Source organism: Leptonychotes weddellii, chromosome 5 (assembly GCF_054177405.1).
Source record: "Leptonychotes weddellii isolate Sample4059 chromosome 5, ASM5417740v2, whole genome shotgun sequence".
Taxonomy (NCBI): domain Eukaryota; kingdom Metazoa; phylum Chordata; class Mammalia; order Carnivora; family Phocidae; genus Leptonychotes; species Leptonychotes weddellii.
In genome coordinates this window covers 34,719,006-34,745,980 of record NC_138373.1, presented here as the reverse complement: position 1 = coordinate 34,745,980, position 26,975 = coordinate 34,719,006, and the positions used below count along the sequence as shown (strand labels likewise).

The 26,975-nt window shown below is 59.4% G+C and overlaps 2 protein-coding genes across 11 annotated transcripts in view; one reads left to right on the top strand and one right to left on the bottom strand.

The window, feature by feature from the left end:
- Positions 1-569: 569 nt before the first annotated feature.
- TELO2 (telomere maintenance 2) lies at positions 570-18,205 on the top strand. Of its 8 annotated transcripts, none has more exons than XR_014145411.1 (22): positions 570-816; positions 1,836-2,171; positions 2,894-3,171; positions 4,273-4,341; positions 4,542-4,689; positions 4,985-5,087; positions 5,305-5,373; positions 5,574-5,715; positions 5,799-5,935; positions 6,354-6,439; positions 6,671-6,757; positions 7,022-7,110; positions 7,289-7,380; positions 7,480-7,596; positions 7,683-7,778; positions 9,100-9,264; positions 9,647-9,738; positions 10,090-10,189; positions 10,317-10,381; positions 10,633-10,748; positions 12,297-12,955; positions 13,900-18,205. XR_014145411.1 is itself a non-coding variant. In XM_081820371.1 (22 exons), exons 2-22 carry the CDS (start codon positions 1,837-1,839, stop codon positions 13,923-13,925), a joined length of 2,544 nt encoding a protein of 847 aa, XP_081676497.1. In that variant the 5' UTR covers positions 570-812; position 1,836; the 3' UTR covers positions 13,926-18,205. The 8 variants fall into 8 exon arrangements, 6 of the variants coding, with proteins under 6 accessions (XP_081676497.1, XP_081676498.1, XP_081676496.1 ...); XM_081820371.1 differs by having other exon boundaries at positions 570-812; positions 12,297-12,428; XM_081820372.1 differs by having other exon boundaries at positions 7,707-7,778; positions 12,297-12,428.
- Positions 12,512-26,975, bottom strand: part of IFT140 (intraflagellar transport 140) — a 77,519-nt gene continuing 63,055 nt past the window's right edge. For 2 of the 3 annotated variants that reach the window (XM_081820359.1, XM_081820360.1), the window contains exons 20-31: positions 26,467-26,644; positions 25,812-26,002; positions 25,384-25,479; positions 24,980-25,112; positions 24,764-24,907; positions 23,913-24,041; positions 23,621-23,803; positions 20,641-20,847; positions 20,181-20,393; positions 19,934-20,100; positions 18,642-18,783; positions 12,512-12,967 (exon numbers count right to left, since the gene is read on the bottom strand). In XM_081820359.1, the coding sequence (XP_081676485.1) occupies positions 12,761-12,967; positions 18,642-18,783; positions 19,934-20,100; positions 20,181-20,393; positions 20,641-20,847; positions 23,621-23,803; positions 23,913-24,041; positions 24,764-24,907; positions 24,980-25,112; positions 25,384-25,479; positions 25,812-26,002; positions 26,467-26,644 (1,990 nt within the window). In that variant the 3' untranslated portion in view covers positions 12,512-12,760. Of the gene's footprint in view, positions 12,968-18,641; positions 18,784-18,807; positions 19,062-19,933; positions 20,101-20,180; positions 20,394-20,640; positions 20,848-23,620; positions 23,804-23,912; positions 24,042-24,763; positions 24,908-24,979; positions 25,113-25,383; positions 25,480-25,811; positions 26,003-26,466; positions 26,645-26,975 lie in introns of those variants that run through there. The other variant, XM_081820361.1, reaches the window with a different exon arrangement.

The following is a 26,975-nucleotide window of genomic DNA, read 5'->3' as shown; positions in this document are numbered from 1 at the left end:
GGCCGGCCAGCGCGGAGCCCCACCCCGGGCCCTGTCCCACGACCCTGAGATCACGACCTCAGCCGAAATCAAGAGTCCCACGCTCAACCGACTGAGCCACGCAGGCGCCCACTGCCCAATTTTTCTTATCACTCTTTGCCATCGGACCTCTCGCTCCTGTACTTCATTTGTGCCCCTGATTTGTGAGCCAGGACTTGATCGGCTTCACTCTCCGCCCTGGAGGAGTGCTTGCTGTACGCAGCAGGCATTTAATGAGTGCATGCTGAGCTAACGCATGCTTCCCAGATTTCCCCGCAAGGGTAGTCGAGGCGGAAGCGGCACCTCCCTGAGGTCTTCCCAGATCACCCCCGACGCTGCCCACCGCATATGCGCCAGGGTTAAGAGCAGCCCTTGGAAAGTGGTCACCAAGGAACTGGATTTCGGCCAATTTTCACGGCCACTTGCGGCTGGCGACCCCGCGTGGAACGGTGTTGCGCCTACCCCTGTCGGCCCCGCCCACCCAGGGCTCCACCCACCCACCCAGGGTCACGCCCCCACTCGGCGCAGGCGCAGATGCGGCCGCCCGCCCCACGCCTCTTCCGGGTCCCGGGCTTCGCGGCAGATTCGTCGCGATCTGCCCGCGGGGTCCGGCCCCACAGACTCGAAAAATTCAGCGGCAGCTCTGCCAACGCACGGGGAGCTCGTGCTCCGCGGTCTCACGCTCTAGTCCGCGAACCGCGTGCGGAGCTGGGCCTCGGCGGCCGGGGCGAATCGGCGGAGGGGTGGTAGCGGCGGGGCTGCCCGTGAGCGCGCCGGCGAGACTCCGGGACCGAGTGGGTGCGCGCCTCCCCGAGACCCCCGCCCGTCGCTCCCCAGGCCCGTGCGCGCCCCGAGACCCTCTCCCGTCCCCAGACCTCCGCCCGCCCCGGAGACCCCCTCCCGTCCCCCGAGGTCCCCTGCCCGTCCCCCGAGACCCCCGCCCACCCCGAGACCCTCTCCCGTCCCCAGACCTCCGCCGGTCCCACAGACCCTCTCCCGTCCCCCGAGACCCCCGCTCGCCCCGAGACCCTCTCCCGTCTCCAGACCTCCGCCCGCCCCGGAGACCCCCTCCCGTCACCCGAGGTCCCCTGCCCGCCCCACGAGGCCTCTGCCTGCCGCGCCACCATGTGGACTCCCCGCGCACGCTCCGCGCACGCTGGGCAAGGAAGCGTGGGATGGGTTGGTCGCTGGCGTGTTATCCGGCCTGCGCATCCGAGCCCGCGTAGACCCGGCTGGGTGGGGAGGCGGCTCGTGGGGATTCTTCTTGGGCCCCTGATGCAGCCTTATTTAGTGGCTGGGTGCACTGGTGATAGGTGCCTACCTAATGGTACTCAACCCTGCAGGGGCACCTGACCCCCAATATGAGCACAGATGATTTTGGTTTCTGGGAGAGAAGGGAGTTTGGCAGATGGGTGATGCCTCAGGGAGTTAGAAGTGATCGCACGCCTGTAGTCCAGGGTCTCCCAGCCCCAGCACTGCTGACATCTAGGTTTGGATAAGCCTCTGCTGTGGGCGCTGTCCTGCACATAGAGGACATTTACCAGCATGTCTGGGTTCTACCACCCACTCACTAGATGCCAATAGCACCCCACTTGTGACCCTGGGGCACAGTGCCCTACGGTAGAGGGTACCAAGCTGTGAACAGACTTGGTAGATGCTGGAGGGGGGGATACTGCTGGACAACAGCAGGGGTGAGGAGAGACTGGGGTCCCCAGAAGCTTAACAAGAGGGGCCAGAGGGTGGGGGTTCTGAGACCGGGCCCGCGTGGGTACCAAGGGCTCCGTGGACTTCTCGCGTGCTTGTCCTGTGGCCTCCAGGATGGATCCAGCGCAGTCTGCAGTCACGCTCACCGTCCGGGAAGCACTTCATACCCTTTCCTCTTCTGAGGATGGCGGCCACCTCCTTTCCACCCTGGGGGCCCTGAAACGGTATCTCAGTGGAGCAGAGAACTCAGCCCTTCCCGGGGAGCAGGAGGAGTTTGCCAGGATGCACTTTCCCGCCGTTCTCCGATGTCTAGTGGGTAGGCTGAGCCCAGGCTGGCTGGAGCTTCTGCCCGACGGCCAGCTGGAGGACCTGTGGGCCAGCTTTTTCCTGGAGGGCCCTGCTGACCAAGCCTTCCTGGTGCTGATGGAGTCCATCGAGGGTGCTGCCGGGTGAGTGGGGTCTGATGATGGGGTCACTTGTAATGTCCGAAACACGAGTGTGGCCTGAAGGATTGCGAACCAGCAGGTTCTCCAGCTTGTGTGAGAATGTGGTGTCCTGAAAGGTGAGAGAAAAGAGCGTGCACCCGGCAGAGCGCCTGCAAAGCGCCTGCAAAGTTGAGGCGGTCTGTGTTGATCTCCTTTGCAGTGAAGAGGCCCTTGCCCTAGGTCCTGCCGCACTGGCGAAGGGAGGGAGCGGGAGCATTCCCATCCCGGTGGCTTAGCCAGTGGGTTGGCTCCAGACTGGGGTGACATCGGTAGGCAGTGGGCATTGCCATCCTCGTGGGGCCCTTTGCTTCACTCTGTGGCTCTCAGCTCCACAGGGAGGCCCCTCCCTGGGCCCCGCAGCACACTTGTGGGGACACCTTCCTCAAGGTGGTTCCTGGACTCAGTGTCAGAGCACGAGACAGTCCTGCCATGTAGCCTCCCGGCTGTGGCGCAGCTGGGTTTCAGCGGAGTCGGCGTGGATCGGGAGAGGAGAGTGGCAGCATCCAGTGACTCCATGGTGGGGAAGCTGCTCTGGGCCCCACCAGGGACTGGCTGTCTGGCAGTGGGATTTAGATACTCGTTGTCAGGTGCCGATTAAGCTGTGGGATTACTTGCTCTTCCTTTGGGCTGGGGACACTGAGGGTGGGGGCTCACGGCTCTGCCCTTCACACCTGCTCTTGCTTCAGCCCGAGCTTCCGTCTGATGAAGATGGCGCAGCTGCTGGCCAGGTTCCTGAGCGCGGGCAGGATGGCCGCGGTGATGGAGGGCCAGTCTCGGCAGCTGACGGAGCCGGCCTTCCGCCTGCTCCAGGAGACGCTCCTCACCAAGGTGGTGGGCTTGCCCGACCACCTAGGCAACCGTCTGCAGCAGGAGAACCTGGAGGCATTCCTCCCCCAGAATTACTTCCCTCTGCTCGGGGAGGAGATCATGCGGGTGCTGCAGGCGGTGGTGGACTCTCTCCGAGGTGCGGGCCCCTGCACACTGTCCTTCCAGCCATTTTCTCTGGCCACCATCCCGTCCCTTCCTCCCTCCCTCCCTCCGTCCGGGCTTTTCATGGCCTCGGGGCGCTTGGGATTCTCGAGGTGATGCTGTTGGCAGGTCAGATGTTGTCTCCTGCGTGGGGTGGTAGTGACCTGCATGCTGAGCTTCACCCACTTCTTGGCTATTGACCTTGAAGATGGAGCTGACCTTGATTCCTTTAGCTCCTGGTTGGACCCGTCGGTGAAGCCATGCAGATGGGGCTGCTCACGGCCGGGGCCTTCACGGAGCATCTTAGAGACCATATCACTCAGTCTGCTGTGGTTGGGGTCCTGGCGTCTGCGCCACCCTCTGCTCTCCCATCATGGGGCGCACACAGGGTCTCGCTGAGGCTGTGGAGTGGGTGCCCTTCACACGTGTGCTCACATCGTCCCTGTGCCCGCCCTGCGAGGGAGGCCCCACCACTGCAGAGGGTCAGGGGGCCAGGGTGAGGCGAGGCGCGCCAGCGTCTGCTCAGCCATGCTGCCCCTCCTCCTGCTCTGTGCTTGAGAAGCCTCCAGCATGTTCTGAATGTGCCCAGAGCAAATCTAGATCACGTCTGCTTCTATTGGGCGGCTGCATCTGGTTTGTCTTTGTAGGAGCTCAGACGCCCCTCTTTAGGTGGCAGATACTCCGTTTCCTTTCGTGCACGTCTGGACTGTCTCGTGGTGGGCACCGCCATCGTGGGGCTGGTGGGCCTGGCCTCCCCTCTCCCCATGCCCCGTTTCCTCCCTGCGGGCGGCTCAGACGTGCCCCACGGGGCTCACTGCCCTGGCCTGCCCCTCGGTGCCGCCTCTGCCCCGTGCCACGACACTGGGCCATACTCCGTGGAATCATCACGGGCGATTAAGCAGGCGGAGTGTGAAATTACGGTGGGTGCTTCCAGCCCGAGACAGTGCTACTGAGGTTTCAGTTGGAACTAGTCAGAAACGGTGTTTTTACAAGGCAGAGATGCCCATACAGACGTGAGGTCTGTTCCCACCTAGTCAGGTGTCTCGTGGACTTACCGCTGCCCTGCTTTGAGATCCCGCTTTCCTTCCCGTCCCAGGTGGCTGGGACTGCTCCGTCTCCTTCCTGTCTCAGGTGCTCGGGAAGGCCTGTGTCCACGGGAGACAGAGTGAGTGTTCCCTGTCCCGGGAGGAGCCGCAGTCCTTTGCGGACGTCTCCCCGCCCTTCCTGCAGCCGTCCCGGGCGGGGGCGGGCAGCGCAGTTCCCTTGTGGAGCCTGGGCCCCTCTCCTGGGCCCGGCGGACCCATGGGCTGTAGACACTGGGTGCCGTACAGCCCCGAGTTCAGGGCCTCTGTGTCTTCCCCTCAGAGGAGATCTTGGGCGTGCTGGTGCCGCGGCTGACGGCGCTCACCCAGGGCAGCTGCCTCTGGCGGCGCGTGTGCTGGCGCCTGGTGGAGTGTGTGCCCGACCGGGCCATGGAGGCTCTGCTAATGGGACTGGTGGAGGCTGCCTCGGGGTAAGGAGCCGGGGGGGGCAGGAGGCGGGCCTCCAGGGACAGCAAGTCTCCCGTCCCTCGTACGTGCTGTGAGCTCACGCCGGGAGGCCGTGCTCCTTTGTCACCCCCGACTAGACGCGGCCAGAGCAGGGGAGGGACGTCCGCTAGTGTGGACGTGCTGGGCTGTCCCTGGGAGGAGGGAGCATCAGGTGTGATTCAGAGCTGGGGCGTGGGCCCCGGGCTCCCAGTGCTTAGCGCGGAGCTGGGGACGTCTGGAGTTCACGCTCTGCCCTCTGCCCCCGCCTGTGCCTCGCAGGCCCGACGTCCTCTCACGGCTCCTGGGGAACCTGGTGTTGAAGAGTAAGAAGGCCCAGTTTGTGATGACCCGAAAAATTCTGTTCCTACAGTATCGATACTCGGTGAGACTGGGGTAAGGGGGTGGGCTGAGGGCCACCCCAGGGCCCAGAAGTGACCGTAGCGTCTGGAGCTGAGCTCGGTTGTCCAGGAAGCACTGCTGATCCTCAGTCCAGACCAGCCTTTGCTCCGGGACCCCTGGGCAGACGGTCCTCGGCCCGTCATGTGGGCAGCTGGTGTCTGCCTGGTCGGCAGTGACCGGACGCCCGGCCTCTGTCGTAGACGCCCATGCTACAGAGCCTGCTGGGGTACCTGGCCATGGACAGCCAGCGGCGCCTGCTCCTCAGACAGGTAAGCGCGGCCAGGCCCTCCACCCCTGGTGTGCTAGGACCACCTTCTGCTGGGAAGGGAAGGGAGGGGGCCCCTGCCTGGAGCAGAGGGTGCCGGCTAGAGCCTCTCGCGGGCTGGCAGTGGGTGAGGGTGCCGGCCAGGTCAGCGGCGCCATGCAGGGAGGCAGGCGGGGCCGTGTGACCGCCCGCGCCGCCCGCCAGGCGCTGAAGGAGCTCCTGGAGACGTGGGGCAGCCCCAGTGCCGTCCGCCACACGCCTCTGCCGCAGCAACGCTATGTCAGCTCGGCCCTGCTCATCTGCCTGGCGCACCTGCAGGACACGGAGCTCCGGGACAGCCGGGACGGTGAGCAGGCGGGCCCCTGCCCCAGCCCCATGCCTGTCCCCACGCGCCACCGGTGCTCAGTGTGCGGCTGTCGGGGCTTCCAGAGCTGCTGGCTAGCCTCATGGCGGGAGTAAAGACTCGTCTGGACAGCAGCCTGCCCGCTGTGCGCCGCCTGGGCATGATTGTGGCCGGAGTAGCCAGCACCCGGATCCACCCTGACGGGCCTCCCTTGAGGTTCCAGGTGAACGAGGGTGGCACCCTCAGTGTTGCCCCGCCCCAGTGTCACCACGTCTTCCTGGGTCCGGGCCACGGCCCCTGCATGCTGGTGTGGAACAGGGCCTGGGGGCCCCGCTGAGGGCCTCACCTCGAGGGGTGGGGGTGTAGCCCCCAGGCGGATTCCCTGGGGTGTCCGCAAGTGTTCCCTCTGGACAGGACTCAGGCATGCTGGACAGGTGTCCCCTCCCCTCCACCTGTGGAGCCCCCCAGGATGTCCTCGGGGGATTCTGGTCCGTCGGGAGGGTGGGCTCCCCCGGCCTTGCACACCCAGCGCTGCCCGCTGCCCTGCATAGACTCGCAGAGTCGTGGGCTGTGCTGGAGGCAGCAGGGGCCGTGGGCCTGCCCGCCCGCCCCGGGCCGGCTCCAGCCTCTGTGCGTTGCAGTACGAAGAGGATGAGCTGAGCCGCGAGCTGCTGGCCCTGGCGGTGACCCCGCCTGTGGCTGACAGCCGCTCGGAGGTGGAGGCAAGGTGAGGGTCTCCATGCCCCGTGGTCCCCAAGCTCTGGGCATGGTTGCTGGACAGGGCCCGTTCCCGCACGCGCGTTACCCCATCACCTTGTCCTCCTGGACTCCAGTAGCTGAGACATAAGCGAAGAAGCGCAGGGTGGGGACAGGGAGAGCACTTCCCAGGGAAGGTGGCTTCCAGGGCCAGAAGCTTGTGTGGGGCCTCCTCGAAGGGCTCCTTCTTTGTTCTCCAAAGCCCGGCTGTAGAGACCCCTGACGGAGGGAGCACGGACGGTGACGTCCCCCAGGCCCAGTTGGAGGGCTCGGGCTCTGACCTGGACAGGTAGGGGCTGGTCTCAGGTGGAAGCCGCAGACATGGGGGAGCAGAGCCCCGTGCATGTGAGCGTGGGAGCAGACGGCCCGCGCTGTGCGGAGGTCGCGGGTCAGCTTTGCAGCGCCGCTCTTCTCAAGCACCCTAATAGGAAAAGTCTGCTGTTCCTGAGGCTTCGGGGACTTGGGGTTAATGCCAGTGGCTCAGGAGCATGGCCTGCCTGTTGCCTGCTCCTGGGTGACGGGCCGGCCCCGCGGGTCTCTGCTGCTTCCCCAGTGACGATGAGCTTGTCCCCTATGACATGTCGGGGGACCAAGAGCTGAAGAGTGGGAAGGCGCCTGCCTATGTCCGGGACTGCGTGGAAGGTGGGTCTCTTCCCCGGCGGGAGCCCCACCAACGCCTGCCCTGGGGTGGCTGAGCCCTGGGAACTGCCCGTGGCCTGGGACTTGCCTGCCTCCGCCCAGCGCCCAGACCCTGGCCGTCAGCTTTGCCTCACACGAGGTCAGGGCTGAGGACCAGCATGGGCCCGTCTGTTCTGTGTAGCCCTGACCTCATCCGAGGACTGGGAGCGCTGGGAGGCAGCCCTGCGAGCCCTCGAGGGGCTGATTGTCAGGAGCCCGGCTGCCGCCCGCGAGGTGAGGGAGGGCTATGTGTCTGCCTGGGAGGCCCGCGCGGCTGGGGTGGGGAGGCAGAGGGCAGGTGGGGGGCTGAGGCACGCTGACCCGTGTGTGCAGGTGAGCGTGGAGCTGGCCAAGGTGCTCTTGCACCTGGAGGAGAAGACGAGCGTGGTGGGGTTTGAGGGGCTGCGCCAGCGAGCCCTGGTGGCTGTCGTGGTCACAGACCCGGCCCCGGTGAGTCCCAGGGGTGGGGTGGTGCTGCGGTCCTGCCACGAGGCAGCGTCTGCACGGGGGCCCTAGCCCTGGGTGGTGGCCCACAGCGGCCTTTCGTGTGCCCGGCTCAGGTCGCAGAGTATCTGACCTCACAATTCTACGCCCTCAACTTCAGCCTCCGGCAGCGCATGGACATCCTGGACGTGAGTGCCTGGGGCCCTCTGTCCACTCGTCAGGCCCAGGTGCCCTCATGAGGGGAGGGGAATGCGTACTTGCCAAAAGCTACGTGGCCAGGACCAGAGGCCTCCCCAGGTCCCTTGTTGCTGGACCTGAGAGGCTGGGACCGGCACCCATCTGGGGTTGTTTTTTTTTTTTTTTTTAAAGATTTTATTTATTTATTTGAGAGAGAGAGAATGAGAGACAGAGAGCACAAGAGGGAAGAGGGCAGAGGGAGAAGCAGACCCCCAGCGGAGCAGGGAGCCCGATGTGGGACTCGATCCCGGGACTCCAGGATCATGACCTGAGCCGAAGGCAGTTGCTTAACCAATTGAGCCACCCAGGCACCCCATCTGGGGTTGTCTTGACAGCATGTGGGATTCAGTGGAGGCTGCGTGCGTCCTTTACCTTAGACAAAAGCTTTATTGAGATAGAATTCCTTTGCAATACGACTCCCCATCTTAAGGTGAGCAAAATGCGTCCTGTCCACACGATAAAACCTTACTCAGCCTTATGAAGAACGGACGTTCTAACACCTGCCACCATGTGGCAGAACCTACCAGACACTGCTCAGTGGAAAAGCCAGTCCCGAGAGGAGGGTGGTGTAGGGCTCTGCCTCCACGAGGTCGTTGGGGTCAAAATCAGACAGGAAGTGGATGGTGGGGAGGGCGTGTTTCACAGGGACAGAGCTCCTGTTTGGGAAGACGGAGGGGTTCTGGAGATGATGCTGGTGATGGCCAGGTGAGGTGAACTTGCTGCCGCTGAGCTGTGCACTCACCACGGTCACGGCACTGAACAGGGTCATTGTCTCTGTGCTTGCTGCTCAGTGGCATTTGGTCCTTGACTGTGTCGTGTGACCTCAAGGGAACGGCCCTTGGCATGCACTGCCCGGGCGGGTGCCTGCAGCATCAGGCTGCCGTCTGTGGCCTTGACTGTGCCAGGGCGTCCCGCACGCGTCCCAGGGCCCATCCGTGCACAGTCTGGGCCAGAGCTTCTTCCCTTTTCCCAGGTGTCTGGGCGCCAGATTGGATGAGGTTCTGGAATAGAAGGGGCTCTGGGTACAGGAGCCAGGCCGCTGGGCTGTTGCCAGGGGGCCGTCCAGCTTTCCCTCCTGTCACCCACACAAGTGCGGTGACGCTGGGGTACTCAGAACTGATGTTCTGCGTGGTCCCCAGAACGTCCTCCGGCACCGCCTGTGGGCTGATGGCGCCGGTGGGGCGAAGGGCTCGAGGGCACTCAGTTTATTTTGAATTTTGGAAAATGCCATCCTTCCCTAGAGTAATGACAGCTGCCCTGGGTCTTCTTTAGGTCCTGACTCTGGCTGCCCAGCAGCTGTCTCGGCCTGGGCGCCTCCCCAAGGCTCCCCAGTGTGGCTCCCCGAGTCCCGCCTCCCAGCCCAGCAGCACCCAGGCTCCCGCCTGGCGGGCAGTCGTGCAGGAGCGGATCAGAAGCAAGACCCGGCGGTTCTCTCAGGTCAGCTGGGACCCGGCTCAGGTCCTCGGACCTGAGTGGGTGCTGAGTGGTCGGTGGCCTCTAGGGGCTGCCTGCTTGGGGGCGTTCTGTGAAGGGAGTTTTGGGTACAAACTGAGTGAGGGACACATGCTGTAGGGTATCAGAGTGAAGTGGTTTTAAAACGGGACTGCAGACGTGGGCGTGAAAACAGCCTGAGGAATCCTGCATCAGCAGGAACGGACCTGGCGTGTGCTGGGTCATCGTGTGCTGGGTCATCGGGGTCCACTCGGGGCTGTCACGGGGGCCGGGAGCTGCTTGCGCCCCACGGCGCACGGGACAGTGCCCACAGTGGGAGTCCTCCCTGGGGGAGGGGCCTGGCACCTTGAGCACCGTGTGTTTGCAGCGCTCTCCCAGGTGGGGGCCGGACGCTGGCCCCAACGAATTCAACTTGGTGGCTGGCTACTTCTTCTTCCCCCTCATTCGGCACTTTGACAGGTGAGCGGGAGGCCTGCATGCCCTCGCGGACAGGAGGCTTCCCAGCGTGGAGTCTGCGGTCCTGCAGCAGGGTCATGACCTGGGTTGGGCAGGCGATGTGGGGGTGTCAGGTGCCACCATCTCACAGATGACGGGCTCTGGCCGGTGGGGCTGGAGCCACACTGTGGTGCCTCGCCGCTCTGCCCGGTCTGCATCTGTCTGTCCAACGCCTTCCCCTCGTGACTCTGGGTCACGCACGGGGACGGGCAGTGAGGAGGGGCGTCCGGGGCCCCGGGTGTCCCTCAGTGGCCCAGGGGCTTGGGAGCCAGCTCCGAGTGCCCAGCCTGCACGTTCACTGGTTCTCTGTTTTAGGCCCCTGGTGACCTTTGACCTTTTGGGAGAGGACCAACTGGTTCTTGGGAGATTGGTCCACACCTTAGGGGCCCTGATGTACCTGGCTGTGAACACCACGGTGAGGGGGAGGTGGTAGCTGGTGGCTGTCCCCACAGAGGGCCTCACCTTGGACGCAAGCACAGGCTCCAAGGTGGGGTCCGCTTCTGGGTGCCAGGACCCCTGCCCACTGGTCTCTGTGGTTTCAGGTGGCTGTGGCCATGGGCAAGGCCCTCTTGGAGTTTGTGTGGACCCTTCGCTTCCATGGTGACGCGTGAGTGGCCGTGGGGCTGAGGGCAGTGGTCCCATGTGGACACAGAGACGGGGTTCCAAATCCTGCTGTGATGTGGAAAGCAGAAGGTGGGGGGCGGCTCCTAGGTTGGCTTGGCACTTCCTAAGCAGGAAGGGGCAGGGTGGGGTCGAGCATGCTTTGGTTGCCTGTGTGTCTGCTGTACCCCGAGGAGAAGTGGGGTCTTCCTGGCCTGGGGCTCCATCAGGACTCAGACTTCTGGCCTTCTTTGTCAGCTATGTGCGCCGGGGCCTGCTGTCCGCAGTCTCCTCTGTCCTGCTCAGCGTTCCGGCCGAGCGACTGCTGGCCGACCTGCCTGATGAGCTGCTGGAAGCCCGGCCCTGGCTGGCGGGTGAGCACCGGGCCCCCAGCCATGTTGGCGAGGCGGGAGGGAGGAGGCTGGTGCAGCCTGGAGGGTCCCCACAGCCATCAGGGCATGGGGCGGCAGGGACCTGGCTGTTGTCGGGTCACTTTGTGGAGGTTCTGCGGGGGGACCCAAAAGAAGGTGCCCTAATGTGGGAGATGAGGGCTGTATTTGTTCTGGAAAATTCCAAATCGGCAGTAAGGTTACAAGAGCCATACAGCGAGCACTGTGTAACCTCAGCAGGTTCGCCGATTAGCAATTTTTTTTTTTAAAGACTTTACATAAGTAGGCAGACAGGCAGGCAGAGGGAGAGGGAGAGAGAGAAGCAGGCTTCCCGCCGAGCAGGGAGCCCAACGCGGAGCTCAATCCCAGGATCCTGGGATCACGACCTGAGCCGAAGGCAGATGCCCAATGACTGAGCCACCCAGGTGCCCCTGCCGATTAGCATTTTGACAAACTTCGCACCCCGTCAAGGTTTTTTGAAAAGTCTGCTGGAGCCAGCGTGACCTCCCACCTACAGGCACTTGAGTTGCCCAGAGCGAGCGCACACCTTTCCACTCTCGGGGCTCACGGCTGGGACTCTATGGTCTGATGTGCTGCCACGCTCGGAGGCCCAGAGGTCTGATGACGGCCTTTGTCTTTCCTTTCTGTGGGACCCGGGCTCCAGGCAGGGCCCCTTTCGTCGTGTTGGTCGGTTTGCAGAGCGCCCTTCAGTGTGGCTTTCTCTGATCACATGTGTCGGGATGGCTCAGGGGCTTGTGCTGCAGGCATGCGGCGTCCTGAGTCCCAGGATGGGTCCTGCTGCCTCCCTGCCACCATCGCCCCAAGGGGAGGCAAAGGCCTTTGCTGGGGTCTGAGGTGCTGCTATCTCGGGGGCGGGGGCAGACAGGACACGCCGGGCCCCGCGGGGGCTCGTGCAGGAAGACTTCCCTGACAGGAAACCGAGGAGGGCTGGCCTGCGCGGCCAGGTGGCGCTGCTGACGTCCCGCTTTCTCTGGGCCTGGCAGATGTGGCGGAGCAGGACCCCGATGAGGACTGCAGGGTGCTGGCGGTGAAAGCGCTCCTGCTTCTGGAGAAGCTCAGAGACACACTTGTCCCGCTGTCGTCTCCTTAGTCCCTGCTCAAGAAGGCCCTGCCCCGCTGGGGCTAGCCCGGCTGGCCTGAGGGCTCTGCCAGCGGTCCACGCGAGGGCCTCTGGTGCTGCCCCCGTGGACAGGGCCACCTGAACGTGGCCCAGGGGTCCCGAGGAGGGACGGAGCCGCTGGGGCCCCTGCGGGCTGCTTCTTAGCCTGTCCCCAAGCCCCTTCCTCACCTGAATGCAGACTTTAAAAAACCACAAAAAGGAAGAATAAAAAGGAGCTGCAGGTACTCAAGCCCACGCCTCGTGGCTCTCACTGCTCGGGCAGGGTCCACAGTGCCTCAATGGGCCCTCCGAAGGGGCACAGGTGTTGGCAGCTGTGGAAGGAGCTGGGGGTGGGAGAGCCCAAGGTCCCCCTCCCTGCTCTGACATGGCCTGAGGCCGGCCCCTCCCCGCAGGAGCTGGGGACAGAGCTGCACCCGCAAGGCTGCCTCGTGGAGGAAACCCGCCCCGCAGAGGCCACCGTGTCACCTGGGCAAGGCCACCCCCATGTCCATTCCAGTGGACACCAGGACCTGTGGTCAGGAATGGTGCGTCCCGCTGGAAATAGTTGTGCTCTCAGGTGCCTGCCTGTGTGCTGGGACGAGGCGCAGTGAATATACTAACACGCACAGTCCATCGAGTTCTAGTGTTTTAGGTTTTACAATTTGTACTTGGGAGACTGTCACGGAAAAGATGAGCCAACTCCCTTCCTAGTAAAGGGACCGCAGGGGCTAGGAATGCCGGAAGGACACACGATTGCCCCTTCTAAGCAGGATAGCCAGTGCCCTGGGGCATCAAATACCAGTTTATATTTCAACAAGAAAGTCAGGCTCTTGCTACCAACCCCGGAAAGTTCCAGAGGAGCTTGCAGCAGCGGCTATCAGGGGTCACTCTCCACCTCTTCCACCACCTCCTCGTCTACTTCCTTGTGGTCCTCCACGCTGTTGTGGCGGATGCGCTCAGGCACGGTGCGCACCAGAGGGATGCCCAGGCCCTGGTGCACGGCATCCACGGTCCGCTGGTTCACGTAGTAGGACATGTTGGCAGAGGGCACTCGCTTCCGCATCTCCTCCAGGTACTTGTAGGCCTGGGTTGGGACAGCCGTTACCAGGTTAGTGCACGGCGAAAACCAAAGAGCCCACACCCTCTGTCCGGGGCGGTGAGTTTCCTGGACACCCACCCCGTGCCTTCACAAGAGGGGCCTGGGGACAACTGTCTATGACCGCACAGCTTTTCCGAGGGCTGGCGGTGTCCAAAGCTTGGGCTCTGACTGTGCTGTCGGCTGTGGTTAGCACTCCCAGCTGAGCAGGAAAGCCCTGTGAGCAGCTTGGGTTGGAGGACCCGAGTGTTTGGGGGCCACGCTCCCTGCAGGAGACATGAGGGAAGGAGGCATTCACACTGCAGACGGCTCCAGGGTGGCAGGGCAGGCGGCCAATGTATGCCGTCCACCTGGTTTTCTCTGACCAAGCATCAAATCTGCCCCACCTTGTTGGGCCTAGGATCAGTCTGAATCTCTTGTATATATGGTTCTCGATCATAAGCCAGTAAACCGTGGAGCTGTCAGTGGTTTTCCTGTGGAACTTACTCTGGTTCTGCCAGTGGGAATATGTGGGAGAGCCTGGGGTTGAGGGACCTGAGCCTCCCACAGAGCACCACACTTATATCTGCCCACACCTGTCCACGCGTGCCTACGCCTGCCCACGCCTGCTATACCTGCCTGCACGTGCCTACACCTGCCCGCACGTGTCCGTGCCTCTCCATGCCTGCTATACCTGCCCACACCTGCCTACACCTGTCCACACCTGGTATACCTGCCTGCATGTGTCCACACCTGTCCACACCTGCTATATCTGCCTGCACGTGCCTACACCTGCCCGCACGTGTCCGCACCTGCCCACGCCTTTTACACCTGCCCGCACCTAAGCATGAGGAGAGGAATAGGTCTCATGTGGCTTCTAACGCTTACCACCAAGTTCAGATGTGATCAAAATTTCTAAGCTTTAAAAATTTTTTTTTTAGGGGCGCCTGGGTGGCTCAGTTGTTAAACGTCTGCCTTCGGCTCAGGTCATGATCCCAGGGTCCGGGGATGGAGCCCCGCGTCGGGCTCCCTGCTCCGCGGGAAGCCTGCTTCTCCCTCTCCCACTCCCCCTGCTTGTGTTCCCTCTCTCTAATAAATAAATAAAATCTTAAAAAAAAAAACTTTTTAAAATAAGAAATGATGATCAGATCTTAGTATTTCTTTTTCTTTTTAAAAAAGATTTTATTTATTTGTCAGAGAGAGAGTGTGTGCATGAGCATGAGCAGGGGAAGCTGCAGGTAGAGGGAGAAGCAGACTCCCCGCTGAGCAGGGAGCCCGACGCAGGGCTCGATCCCCAGACCCTGAGATCATGACCTGAGTCAAAGGCAGACGCTTAACTGACTGAGCCACCCAGGTGTCGCAAATCTTAGTATTTCTTAAAGATGATAAAATTTCCAGAGCAATTTTAATTTGGGTGGCTAGAACTAAGATAGAAAAAATACCACATAAAGGGGCGCCTGGGTGGCTCAGTCAGTTAAGCGTCTGCCTTCGGCTCAGGTCATGACCTGGGGGGTCCTGGGATCGAGCCCCGCATCGGGCTCCCTGCTCCGCGGGAAGTCTGCTTCTCCCTCTCCCTCTGCCGCTCCCCCTGCTTGTGCTCTCTCTCTCTGTCAAAGAAGTAAACAAAATCTTAAAAAAAAGATGAAGATGAAAAGTAAGCTATGGTTGTTGGAGGGATGGAGGATGGGCAGAGTGCAAGCTCCCAGGTGCTCAAGGCGGGGCGGCACCCACACAGGAGGAGACTGTGTGCTGTGAGCCCGGCACCGTGCCACAAGTACAGAGCAGATGAAGGCCAGGGCTCGGAGCTGTGGGGACTAGACAGAATCCAGGGGTGGGGTCCAGAAGCAAGGGGCTGCTGGAGACCATGGTGCAGGGGTGTACCCCCTCTGTGTACAGAGCTGGTTTCTCAACAGTCAAGGCGGCAGTTTCCAGAAGGAAGGCATGGTCACCAGATACAGATGAAGGGTGACAAAGAAGTTCTCAGGCCGTCCTGGCCGATGAGGACGCCCACTGTCCAGGGTCGGGCGGCTGGCGCGGTGGCGAGGCGAGTGCGAGGGGGCAGTGGGAGACACGGAGCAGGGACAGGGGCCTTCTCTCCCCACCAGAGCATGCTTGGCCTGCCTACCTCCTCAGCACTCACAGGTCTGTTTAAGTTAAAGTTGCTAAATCCCATAGGCTCCAAACAAGGGTTGAGGAAGCAAAGAATCTGGTGAAATCATTAAGAGTGATTTCTGAGCAAACAGTCACCTGAGTCCAATTATGTGTTTCTTCCCCAAAAAAGAAGGAACCTTGCTGAGAGGAGATTTGGAGTTGCTTCAGCAGAGGGTCAGCAGGTGGACATGGGCGGGGATAAAGAGGGGGCAAGCAGCAGGCCAGGGACCTGAGTGTTATTTGTGGTGCTGACCTTCGGGCTATGGTGCCGTGGATGGGCTGAGGTCCTGTGCGCTCCGGAGGCCAAGGCCCAATGCCACAGGCACGGCTCGCTAGCGACATTTCTGAAATTGATTCATCGTTAGTCGCTTTACAAGCGCTCAGGAGAGGAAGGTGAAAGGCTCCCTGGGGTCGCCCTGGTCTCTCCAGGAAACATCTACTCTTAACTACGAGCGGCACCCACAGGACACCCTCGGAACACAAAGGAAAACTGCAGCCGGAGGGCAGGGGGGGCTTCTAGTGTTGGTAACAAGAGGATGGTGAACGGGGAGAGGCTTCTGGTGGGGGCAGAGGGACTGGCACGGAGCAGCCCTCTTCCATGCAGGGGTGCGCCGGGCAGACTGCACAGGCCCCTGAAGGGAGAACCAGCCTTGGGCGGGCAGACGGCAGGGAGCCGACACTAGGAAGCAGGGAAGAGCCTGGGTGAGGGGAGTTCCTGCTCCCCGTAGCCTTTGCCTGAGGAGAGGCCCACTCAGGGCCACTGGGGGAAGCAGACCAGCACGTAGAAAACCCACCCTTACTGGCTTGAAGAACTGGAATCAGAATTGGGGTCAACCACAGCAGCCGGAAATGAGGAGACATTGGAAAAGAGAGAGTCCCGGAGGGGAGCCCGTGCCCTGGGAATGGACGCTGCTCTCTGGTCCCTTCGGCACGCTGCATGTGGTGGGGACAGGGGCCAACTTCAAGCCTGGCCCAAGCTAAAGTACTGAGCAGCAACTCCCTCTCAAGGCTGCCTTCCATGGTGGGGAGCCAAGCCTCTGAGATGGGTGGAGGGAAGTTGCTGGAAGGAAGGAAGGAAGGGAGAAGAAACAAACAAGCATACTCTTTGGAGGAACATCACAGAACCCAGTCTCTACCATGGTTTATCCACGGTGTCTGGGACACAAAAGAATCTCTAGACGTAAGAAGCAACAGGACAACATGACCTACTCGAGAGACAAGACGGATAACGGAGACTACCTGATGCAATCCAGAGGCTACTAGAGGGGCAAATTATAATGCCAGCTGAAATGTAGGGATAGGAGCAGCATCAGAGTGGACACCGCACAAGACGGGTGAACTTGAAGCAGTAGCAATAGCAAAAGCAAAAGCCAAAAATGAAAACTAGAGAAAATTCTGGAAAAAAACAGAGAAGAGAATCAGTTGAGCCAGGAGACAATCTTCACAAGCAATTGGAGTTCCATCGGGAGAGGACAGAGGGATAGGAGGGAACTTCCCACAGACGGGAGAAAACACTGGCAGGTCATAGGCTGGTACAGGAAAGGTGCCTAGAATTCATAAAGGCCACAACCAACGTAAGAAGACAAACCCTGAACAAAACCACGGGGGAGGATTTGGGCACTCAGAGGACATGAGCCCATGAGAAGGGGCTCAACACCGCTAGTCACTGAGAGAAGGCACATTAAAACCACAAAGAGCTACCGCTCCGTACCCACCGAGATGGTGGGCATTAAAGACCCATCATACCAAATGGGGAGGAGATGAGGAAGCACACGGGTGCAGGGTGCAAGCTAAACACGTCCCTTCTGCTCCGAACACCATCTTTATTTGTAAATGTGACTCATGGTAAGTTGTGCCTACTCAGGGCTGGGTATGTGGCACTTTTTCTCAGAAGTGAACAAAGGGGGCCACCACTTCAAGGAAAATGGTAATGGACAGTGTTTGTGCTCAGGATAAATTGTGTGCTTTCACACGGAAGGATTTCAGAAACCTTAGGTATCGGCCACCACGAGCTGGACATCCTCCCAAAATCTAGAGACTTTTCTGATGGGGCTGGTGGTAATACTAAAAAATAGAATTTTTTGATTCGTATAATGAAACGTGTTGACATTTGCTAACTCAGTGAACCCATAATTTCCAGATGAGCAACATGATGTTATAAGATCACGTGTGTGTGAAAGATCCAAGACGGACCAGCGGGCTTTCATATCACCAAGTACAACAGCATCCGACCTCACAGCTAGGTGTTAAACCCCACTTGCTGACTTTTGGTGTAGGCTCAAAGGTGGGCTGCAACTGTCTGAGGGCCCTGCCTCTCTCACCTGCATACTAGTGTGAGGCCAGATTTTCTTCATGTATTTCAGCTAAAAAACCCATTTTACCAAATTGAGAGCAGAAGCAGAAATGGAGAGTCCAGCTGTCATCCAAGACATTAAAGAGACCTGGAAATGTGTAAAACAGTGCTACTTTTTCCACTCAATTTCTATGTTTTGGAAAATAGAGAAAATATTAAAAAAGTTGTTTTAATGAAACTGTTATTTATGTCAACATGTAGTGGGTTTATTTTTCAGTGAGTTAAGTTTTATTCTGTAACACAATAAAGAGCGTCAGGTCACCCCACACAGAAAACTTCCCCAGTGCAAAGGGGTCCTGAGACCAAAATGTTTGAGAACCACTCTGCTGAAATGAATTATCGAAATCCTTCCACAAAGAAAGCCCCAGGCCCAGGTCGGCTCACTCATGCACTCTATCAGACACTGAAGGAAAAAGCAACAGCAGTCTTTTGTAAACTCTTCCGGAGAATACAGGAGGTGGCCAGAATATAAGGCCAGAATAACCTTGACACCAATTACGAAAGAGACACTACAAAAAAGAAACTAAAGAAAAGTCTGGGGGCGCCTGGGTGGCTCAGTCGTTAAGTGTCTGCCTTTGGCTCAGGTCATGATCCCAGGGTCCTGGGATCGAGCCCTGCATCGGGCTCCCTGCTCAGCGGGAAGCCTGCTTCTCCCTCTCCCACTCCCCCTGCTTGTGTTCCCTCTCTCGCTGTGTCTCTTTCTGTCAAATAAATGAATAGAATCTTAAAAAAAAAAAAAAAAAGTCTGGCAGTTTCTGAAAATGTGAAACGCGCTGGCTGTATGACCCCACGTCCCACCTCTAGGTGTCCAACCAAGTGTTAGTGAACTGAGGGGGAAGGGAAGGACGCCTGCAATTCGCATATCACTCAGAAAAATACCCACTTTATGTATAAAATATCAAATAGAAATATAAAAACATACATATAGAATAAGTAAATGTGGCAAAATGCTGAAAACTGCTGAATCTGGTAAAGGGTACATGCAGGTTCTATTATTCTTGTAGCTTCTCAGTTTGAAATCATTTCAAAAGAAAAAAAGCCTAAAAAGTCAAACACCGCGACAGGAGAAGCACCTCCTCGCCGTGAGCTTGCAGCTCCCTGGGGCGGAGAGAGTGGGGACTGCCAGTAGCAGCGGCAGGGCCTCCCCCCAGTCATCCCCAAGCCCCGCCAAGGCCTCACCATCTGGAAGTCCTCGGCCTGCAGGTAGTGCTGCACCAGGAAGCCACAGACGTCCCCGACACGGATGGTGCTCTCCAGCTCCGGCTCCTCCAGGAGCAGCCCGCACTGCCTGACCGCCTCCTTGGGGTCCTCGGTGTACGTCCTGCCGAGAGCAGAACCCCACTACGGGTCAGGGGGCACAGCAGGCTTGTGGCCTGAATGAGGAGCTCCTGGCATGGGCAGGACGGAACTTTTGTGAAGTCAACGCCCATGAATTAAACAAATTCTCTAACGAGTTCATTCATAAACTGGCTGATTCATTGAATAAAAACTTACTGGTCGCTCACAGTCCTGGTACCGCACCAGACTCAGCCTGTCACCCAGTCCTTGCCTGGTTCAGTCTGGAGGGGATCACTGTGATGCAGGGGGATGCGGGGCACCCTGCCCAAGGTGGTCAGGCAGGGGGTGACCATGAGCGAAGGCCAGCGGGCGGTGTGCAAGCGGGGGAGGGAGCGAGCGGGAGAGGGACCCGGAGGGGCCTTGTGGGGAGGAGGGGCTCAGGCTCTCGCTCTAGGAAGCCCAGTCCTGACGCTGTATGGTCCTTGCTGCCCATTGCCCCCCTCTCTCCCCACCGCAGCCCAAGCTCAGCAGATATTCCAGAATTTACATGTCCAAGCAGGGAGCTGCATTTTACACAACAGTGCTCAAAGTGTTTCTGGAACTTCTCTTCTAAAAGCTGTTCTCAGAGAAGGAAAATGCTTTCATTGGTTTAGGCAGAAGCTTAGCTCTGCTGCCCACACTGCAGGCTCTTGGAAAAGCTGGACGAGTTGCCAATAGATAAAAACTGGCCTCATGTCCAAATTTAGATGCATAGTCTTTCCTAAAAATAGCAACAACATGCTGCCCCCAGCCTCCTTCCCACAGTCTCTGTGGCCCCCAGGTGGTATAGTGGCCCGCCTGCTCCAAACCACTGAGCTTGAGCCCTGCACACACCTGAGCAGGTCCCAGGCTCCCCTCAGATACACACTCTCCTGACTTGCATCTGCCTCACCGCCCCCACCCCAGACTTCTGTTTTTTTTCTGGAACAGTCTTCCCGGCGGTGCGCCCAGGTTTGGGGAATTCCCCAGGAGGAGCTCATCGAGAAGGAGGCAACATAATGTCCACGTGTCCTACTTAGGGTCCACGGGACTCCTCTGAGACTCCTCTGCACTTGCTCACTGCAAGTGAGCAAGTGAAACTGGTCTGGTCCCCAGCAGGGAGAGGAGCCTGGGGGGCTCTGTGTCCCTGCTTCCCCACTCTGCTCTGGACACACCTTCGGGCCTGGATGAACCGCTTCACCAGTGTCATCTTGCTCTGCAGCTGAGCCAGCTTGGTCTCCTGATCCAGGGGGCTCTTGGCCTTAGCCTTGGACAGGCACTTGTAGGCCTCTGTCAGTGCCCCATGGGCTTTGTCGTAGTTCTGGTACTCATCGATCTCCACCTGCATGGATGAGACCCGTCAGGGCCCCCGGGGCCCCACCACCCTCCTGGGGGTCCTGGCCCTGGGAGGAGGGTCTGTACCTGGGCACAGGCATCGTAAAAGCCAGCCAGCAGGTCGAGGGCCCTCCCCTTGGTGTAGAAGCTGATGATGTTCTTCATGATCTCCGGCTCCTTCCGCCAGTCCAGGGACTGCAGGTAGTTGGCGGCCATGATGTAGATTTCCTTTTGCCTTGAGACGCCCGCAAAGAACATGATTTTCTCCGTGTCCCCAGATTTCAGTAGCGCTCTCATGGCCTAGACAGAGGGCGAGCCCGAGGAAGGGCCCGAGGAAGGGCAGGGTCTGGGCTCGGACCTTGTGCTTGCCGTGCCCCTCCTGCCACCTCTCCCCGGACGCTCACGCAGGACTCCACCACAAGAGGGAGATCAGGGCTCCTCTGTCCTGTGGGGCCCTCGTCCTCGGAAGCCCAGGCTGGGAAAGCGCATCCCTAGAGGGGTAACCCAAGCAGTGGGGACGCCGTTTCCAGCCCGAGCCCACGCTCACCTTCAGCTTGTTCCCTGCCTGCGTGTACTTCTTGGTGGCCAGATGGTAGTTGCCCTGGCGCATGCAGCAGTTGGCGATCTGCTCCAGCAGCTGGCGCCGAGACTCTTCTGACAGGTCCTTGGAGTCCTTGGACACGGTCATCTTCTCGGCCATCTCCTCAGTGATGGTCATGTTCTGCTCCAGGCAAAGCTGCAGGGCTTCGTGGTACTGCAAGGCGCCACAGAGCAGGAAGGGGCGGTTAGCGCCGGGCTGCAAGGGGAGGCCAGGCCCGTGGCCTGGGGGGTGGGCGCCGGGGCAGGGACTGGACGCGCTCGCGGGGCAAGGGCCAACACTCGTCCCCGTGACTTTCACACTGCTGACACCCTGAATTGCAACGAGGGGAACGTGGAGCTCAAAAGACTACTGCACTGGTTGTGGGAGGAAAAGAAACCAGAACTTAATTTTCTTCTATAATTCGTTTCAAATTTTTAAGCTAAGGGTTTTGATTAATCTTGAAAACTGAAGGGAAATCGTATGCCCTTCACTTAAGAACACGTATTGGACAGAAAGCGTATGTCTTAGAGGTGGTTCCATCTCTGTCGGGACACTGGTGTCCTGGGAGGCGGCTCTTTACTGGGGGACAGCGGCGTGTGGGTGCCTCTCCCGTGTGTACAGTTGTGCTGAGGACGGATCCCAAGGACGGGAAGCGCTGGGTCGAGGGGCCTGTGAGTTCTACTGCAGACGGGCACCGCGTGCTGCTCGCACCCAGCCCGAGCGGGCCTGCTGACCTCTTCACCTGCACTGGCCTGACTCAGGGCAATGGGGTCTTCGTGAATCTTCACCTGTTATTTCTCTCATTATGGATGAGGCTGAGTATCTGATGTGCTGGGACCACCCACATTTCCTTCTTCAAAGAAACTGTCCATAGTCTTTGTTCTTTCCTTTTGAGTGGCTGGCAAATGTCTTCCTGGTTCATAGGAACTCCATACCTACTAGGAAAATTACACTTCGGGAGAGAGGTAGGATACGTTTTTTTCTCCCATTTTATTATTTATCTTTACTTTCTTGTGGTGTTTTTTCCCATGTGCTATTTTCAGATTTACATTTGGCTGAATGGATCAGTCCTTCCCACTGGCATTTGGGTTTTGAATCGTACTTAGAAGACGCCTTTCTTCTCTTTAGATTGTACAAGATACCGTGGTTTCCGATGGAGTGGCGGCTGGTTTTGCTGACACACGTCTCAGACCCACCTGGAATTTACTAGGACGCAGGAGATAAGTAGGGTTTACCTTTGTGTTTTCCCAAGTGGCTGCCTGGTTGCATCAACCCCCTTTACTGGATGGCTCATCTTTTGCCCACTGCTGGGAAATGTTCCTCTGCATGTACGAGATGAGTGTGTGTAAGTGGCTCTATGTCTGGATTTTCTAATATTTTCTGCTGATCTGTACGCCTGATCATACACTGGACCCCAATTATCCTACCTGTCATATATTTTACAATCTGAGGGCTTAATCACCTCTTGTTAATCTTCTTCCAGATTTTTCCTGGCTGTTCTGGTTTATTTGGTTTTCACTGCAAAACTACAGAATCCACTTATCTGGCTAGAGAAAGCCCAGTGGTGTTTCTCCTGGGGTCAGATTAGGTCTGGGGCTGCCTTGGGGAGGGTGGACACGTGCATCTGCTGGGTCTTTCTAGAACATGTGCTGAAGAATTCTTGTGTCGCTCACCAGTGAGCCACTCAACTGTAAGCATAATTCTGCTTCAGGAAGAAAGATCTTTCAATTTGGACAGGCTAATTTTGCATGACTAACAATCTTCTATGTCTCCATTCAGTGGCTATCAGGGAGAATATTTCTACTTAAAGAATGTCCAGCTTCTACTGAGCACTAGAAACAGTGCTGGCAAGGACGTGGTGGCATCGGAACGCTGTGTGCGGCTGGGCGGATGTGCTCTGGGGCAGCCGTGAGGGAGGGCGTCTGGAGGTCCCTCAAACAACTAGAACAGTTACCAGATGATCTGGCAATTCGAGTTCTGGGTAAACACCCGAAAGAACTGAAAGCAGGGTTCTGAAGAGATATGTGTTCACCCGTGTTCACAGTAGCGCTATTCACAAGAGCCAAGAGATGGAGGCCACCCAGTGTCTGCGGATGGGCAGACCCGAGGCAGTGTGCACACGAACGCAGCATCACGCAGCCCTAAAAAGGAAGGACATTCTGGGGCACCTGGGTGGCTGTTGGTTAGGCATCCGACTCTCAGTTTTGGCTCAGGTCATGATCTCAGGGTCATGGGACCTAGCTGCGTCAGGCTCTGTGCTCAGCACTGAGTCTGCCTGAGATTCTCTGTCTCTCTCCCTCCGCCCCTCCCACTTGTGTGCACGCATTCTCTCTCTCTCTCTAAAATAAATAAAAAAATCTTAAAAAAAAAAAAAAGGAAGGAAATCCTGACACCTGCTACCACACGGATGAACCCCGATGACGTGACGTTCAGGGAAACAAGCTGGACCCAGGACAAATCCTGTAGGATTCCACTTATATACGGTCCTTGGAGTGGTCCAATGCATTGACACAGAAGGTAGATGGTGGGTGCGGAGGCTGGGGAGCTGGTGTTTGACGGGGACAGCATTTCAGCTTTGCAAGATGAAAGCAGGTGCACGGAGACGGCTCTCCCCATGATGGGAGCATACTTGACAACACTGAGCTGTACTCTTAAAAAACAGCGAAGATGGTAACTTTTACATTACGTGTACTTTACCACACACATAAAGGATGAGTTCACCTCCCTAGTTATGGGGATTATGAAATGGGCAGCGAGTGTCCCCCTGGACCGGCTATGTGAGGCGAGCCTGCTTCTAGCGCTCCTTCACCCAGGGCAGGTGGGAGCCACGGCCTTCTTGTGATATCGTAACCATGAGAGACGGTAAAGCCACCTCCACCGCGTCTGGAAAAGGCAGCCCCCAGCTTGGGTGCCCGAGGGGGTGCCGAGCGGGGACTGCCAACCGTACCTTCTTTGCTGCCAGCAGCAGCTCCACTGCCTTCTCGTACTGGCTGTGCTCAGTGAAGAAGTCTGAACAGCGGGCCAGGAGGGCGGGGTCCGACCTCTCATCCAGGTCCTCCGCTATGAGCTGCAGGGCCACGAACTGCTGGGTGGCGAAGGCCAGCTCCAGGGCCTTGGAGAAGTGGCCGGCCTGTGGACGGTGCGCAATCTGAGCAGCGCCCAAGCCCCAGGTCGCGAGAACACCGAGTGGCCCCCTGGCAGATACTGAGACAGGCCCTGGGGTCCCTGCCCTCGCTCACCTTGTGGTAGAGCATGACCGCCCTGTCCATGTGCTCGCCCTTGTCCTCGTAGTAGAGCGCCGCCTCAGTCATGTCCTCAGGAGAGCTCAGCAGAGCCAGGTTCATGAGCTGGTCATCCAGGCCATTCTCCTGTGGGGGGTGGGGGATGCCCAGGGCTTCCTGTGCGCGTTTGCTAAGGGTGCCCTGGGGGAGCCCACCACCCCAACTCTGGCATGCTGCAGGTCCACGTGACTATGGTTTATTTCTTCCTTTCTTAAGATTTTATTTACTTATTTGAGAGAGAGTGAGTGAGAGTGAGCACAAGTAGGGGGAGCAGCAGAGGGAGGGAGAAGCAGACTCCCCGCTGAGCAGGGAGCCCGACGCAGGGCTGGATCCCAGGACCCTGAGCAGAAGGCAGATGCTTAATGACTGAGGCACCCAGGCATCCCATGACGATGGTTTCTAACCAGTGTCAGACTGTTACATGGGGTCTGTGTACCAGCATTTTGGGAGGCTTCCTTCTTTTTCTATTAACAGAACATTGCTCTCTGAGCCCTGGATCGGAACACTTTCACGCATGCAGAACGTCCTTCCTGCTGCTTACAGGCCACGAGCAACGAGCCAGCCTGAGTGCTTGCTGGAAAGCCGTGGAAGCTTAAGGACTTCTCAGCGAGAATCAGAATTCGGCACTTCACAAACACCGCCAGGGGGCTTGAGACCAGCGGGAGCAGGTGCAGTGGAAAGGTGCAGGTCTCCAGGGTGGGGGACATGGCACACACCATACTGTTCTCCACGTTTTCTGTGTGAACGTGGGCAACAGCAGGGGCCCCTTTGTCCACCTGCCCGACTTGCGTGCCCGCTGCCCCGCCTACCTTGCACAGGCGGATGGCGTTGTTGAAGGCCTGCGCCCGCGAGTAGAAGTGCACGGCCTGCCTCACCTCCTCCTGGCTCTCGTACTGGCGGGCCAGGTGATAGGACGCTGCCCAGTTTCCACTCTCGTTGGCTATCTCAGCAGCCTGGAAAGAGAGCAGCGGGCCTGGGGCTCTGTCTCTGATCCCCACCCCCGCAGGCCCCCCGGATGCTCCTACCTTCTGAATGTTGCCCTGGAAGCAGTAGATGCGGACCAGGGAGAAATAGTCCTGTGCCAGCTCGTAGTAGCGCAGCGCCGCGTCCATCTCTGCCTGGCTCTCCAGGTACTGGGCCCACCACCTCCACAGGGTCCTGGGAGGAGCCCGCCAGACCCACTCAGGGCCTGCGCCCCCTGGAAAGGACCCCGGGTCCCCAACGCCTCCCTCACTGTGCCTTCACGCAGCCAGCAGCCAGGAGGGAGCGTGCAAACTGGGTGACGCGGCCAGGAGTGAGAGCCCAGGGTCTGGAGGAAAGGCCCCGCCCTAGCAGGGCCTCACACTCTCCCACGGGAAGCAACGGAGGGAGGCCCCCGGGCCCTCCCACGGTCTGCCCACTGGCCCTGACATCCAGCAGCAACACTTACTTGTCCTTCATCTTATTGATGTAGAGCTCCAGGGACTGCAGGTCCTCCGAGAGCATTCTGGGCACCTCGAAGCGGTGGGTGTCTGACTTCTCATAGCTGCAAGAGAAGGGAAACAGTGACTCCTCCCCACGGTCTCAGCACCGCACGGCGGCGCCCAGCAGCTCATGGCGCTGCCATGGCACAGCCAGCGACCCCAGGCCCAGAGACCTGACCCGGCACGGGCTGGGAGGCGGGCTGTCTGAGGTTCTCCTGGTGAGACTGAGCTCAAGGTCCCCAGCAGACCTGGAAGGCCACCACCTGCCCTGAGGTAGTGCCTCAGTCTAGAAGCTTCCTCTAGGTAACTCTATGGGCGCCTCACTGGGGCAGAGGGGGAAGCCGGAGGCAAGCGGGCCCATCCCGGCTGAGCCCGGACGGGGCCCCACACTCACTAGCTGAGGGCCAGGCCGCGGTCAGCACTGGCCTCCAGGTGCCTGGCGTAGTTGTAGTAGGTGGCACGCAGGTGGATGCGGTCGTGGAGCTCCGCGACCTCCACGGCCTTCTGCCACTGGTCAGAGGCCTGGTACAGCTTGTTCAGGAGGTCATAGCGCCCGCACTTCCTGTACAGCTGCCCGGCATCCTCCTGGAGGTGGGAGAGCGTGCATCAGCCCTCCGGCTCCAGGAGAGCTGCCTGTGTGCCCCCGCATGCAGTGATGCCACACGCCATTGCGGCATTCCGTCCCACAGCGAGAAAGCAAGACTGACTTAGGTGTCAGCCGGGAGGGCTGGGGGGCTGTCCTGCATTCTGGGAGGAGACCCCACCCGCCGCAGTGTCCTGTGGACCGGGAGCTGACTCGGGTGTCTGCCTGCCCCCTCCCTGCCTGGCTCCCCAGGTGCATGATGGACCATGAGCTCATGTACGTGCAGGAGACGGGGAGGGCCCCGTAGAGGAGAGAGGCTTTGCTCTGCTTTTTGGCTCAAGCTCCTTGAGGGGGTTTCTGTTCCCTGCTACCGAGTGGCTCAGACATGCATAGGCCATGACCTGCCCTGTAAGGCCAGTGCCTTCCCTCTGCCCGCCTGCCCACGCCAGGGCGGCGCCCGACTCACCAGCATGCCCAGCTGTATGGCCAACATGGCCACCCTGGCCTCCAGCTCTGGCTCCTGCTCAGCCTCCCGCAAGGCTCGTGCTCCACGCGCATGGCCCATGTTTCCCAGGCACACCTTGGCGACGTCCAGCCGCTGGGTCTTCACACACATGCGCGCCATGTTCTCCCAGACCGCCTCGCTGTGCCAGGGGATGCGGCAGCTCCGTGAGCTTGCAGCCCTCGCACCCCTGCCACCCCCCGAGACACATACCAGACACAGCAACATGGCAAACCAGGGCCCCCACCGCTCCCTTGGCTGAAGGCCACCTGTGTCCCCTGCAGCTGATGGGAACAGACCCTCTCAGGCCTCCCACACACCCACTTTCCTCCCTGCTTTGATGGCCGTCTGCTCGTCAAACGTTCCTTGCTCTACACCTGCCTGCACCCTCTGCTGAGCCACGGAGGTGCTGAAGCTGCCCTCCGGCAGGGACCCCGCAGGGAAAAGGGGCTGTAGAGCCTTCACACCCCAGT

Bases quoted from the DNA above. Each gene is read 5' to 3' on its own strand.
- TELO2 (XM_081820371.1), top strand. From the start codon at position 1,837: ATGGATCCAGCGCAGTCTGCAGTCACGCTCACCGTCCGGGAAGCACTT. The intron at 5,936-6,353 runs GTGAACGAGGGT...TGTGCGTTGCAG, and splicing joins GGCCTCCCTTGAGGTTCCAG to TACGAAGAGGATGAGCTGAG. The intron at 10,749-12,296 runs GTGAGCACCGGG...CCCTCCCCGCAG, and splicing joins AGCCCGGCCCTGGCTGGCGG to GAGCTGGGGACAGAGCTGCA.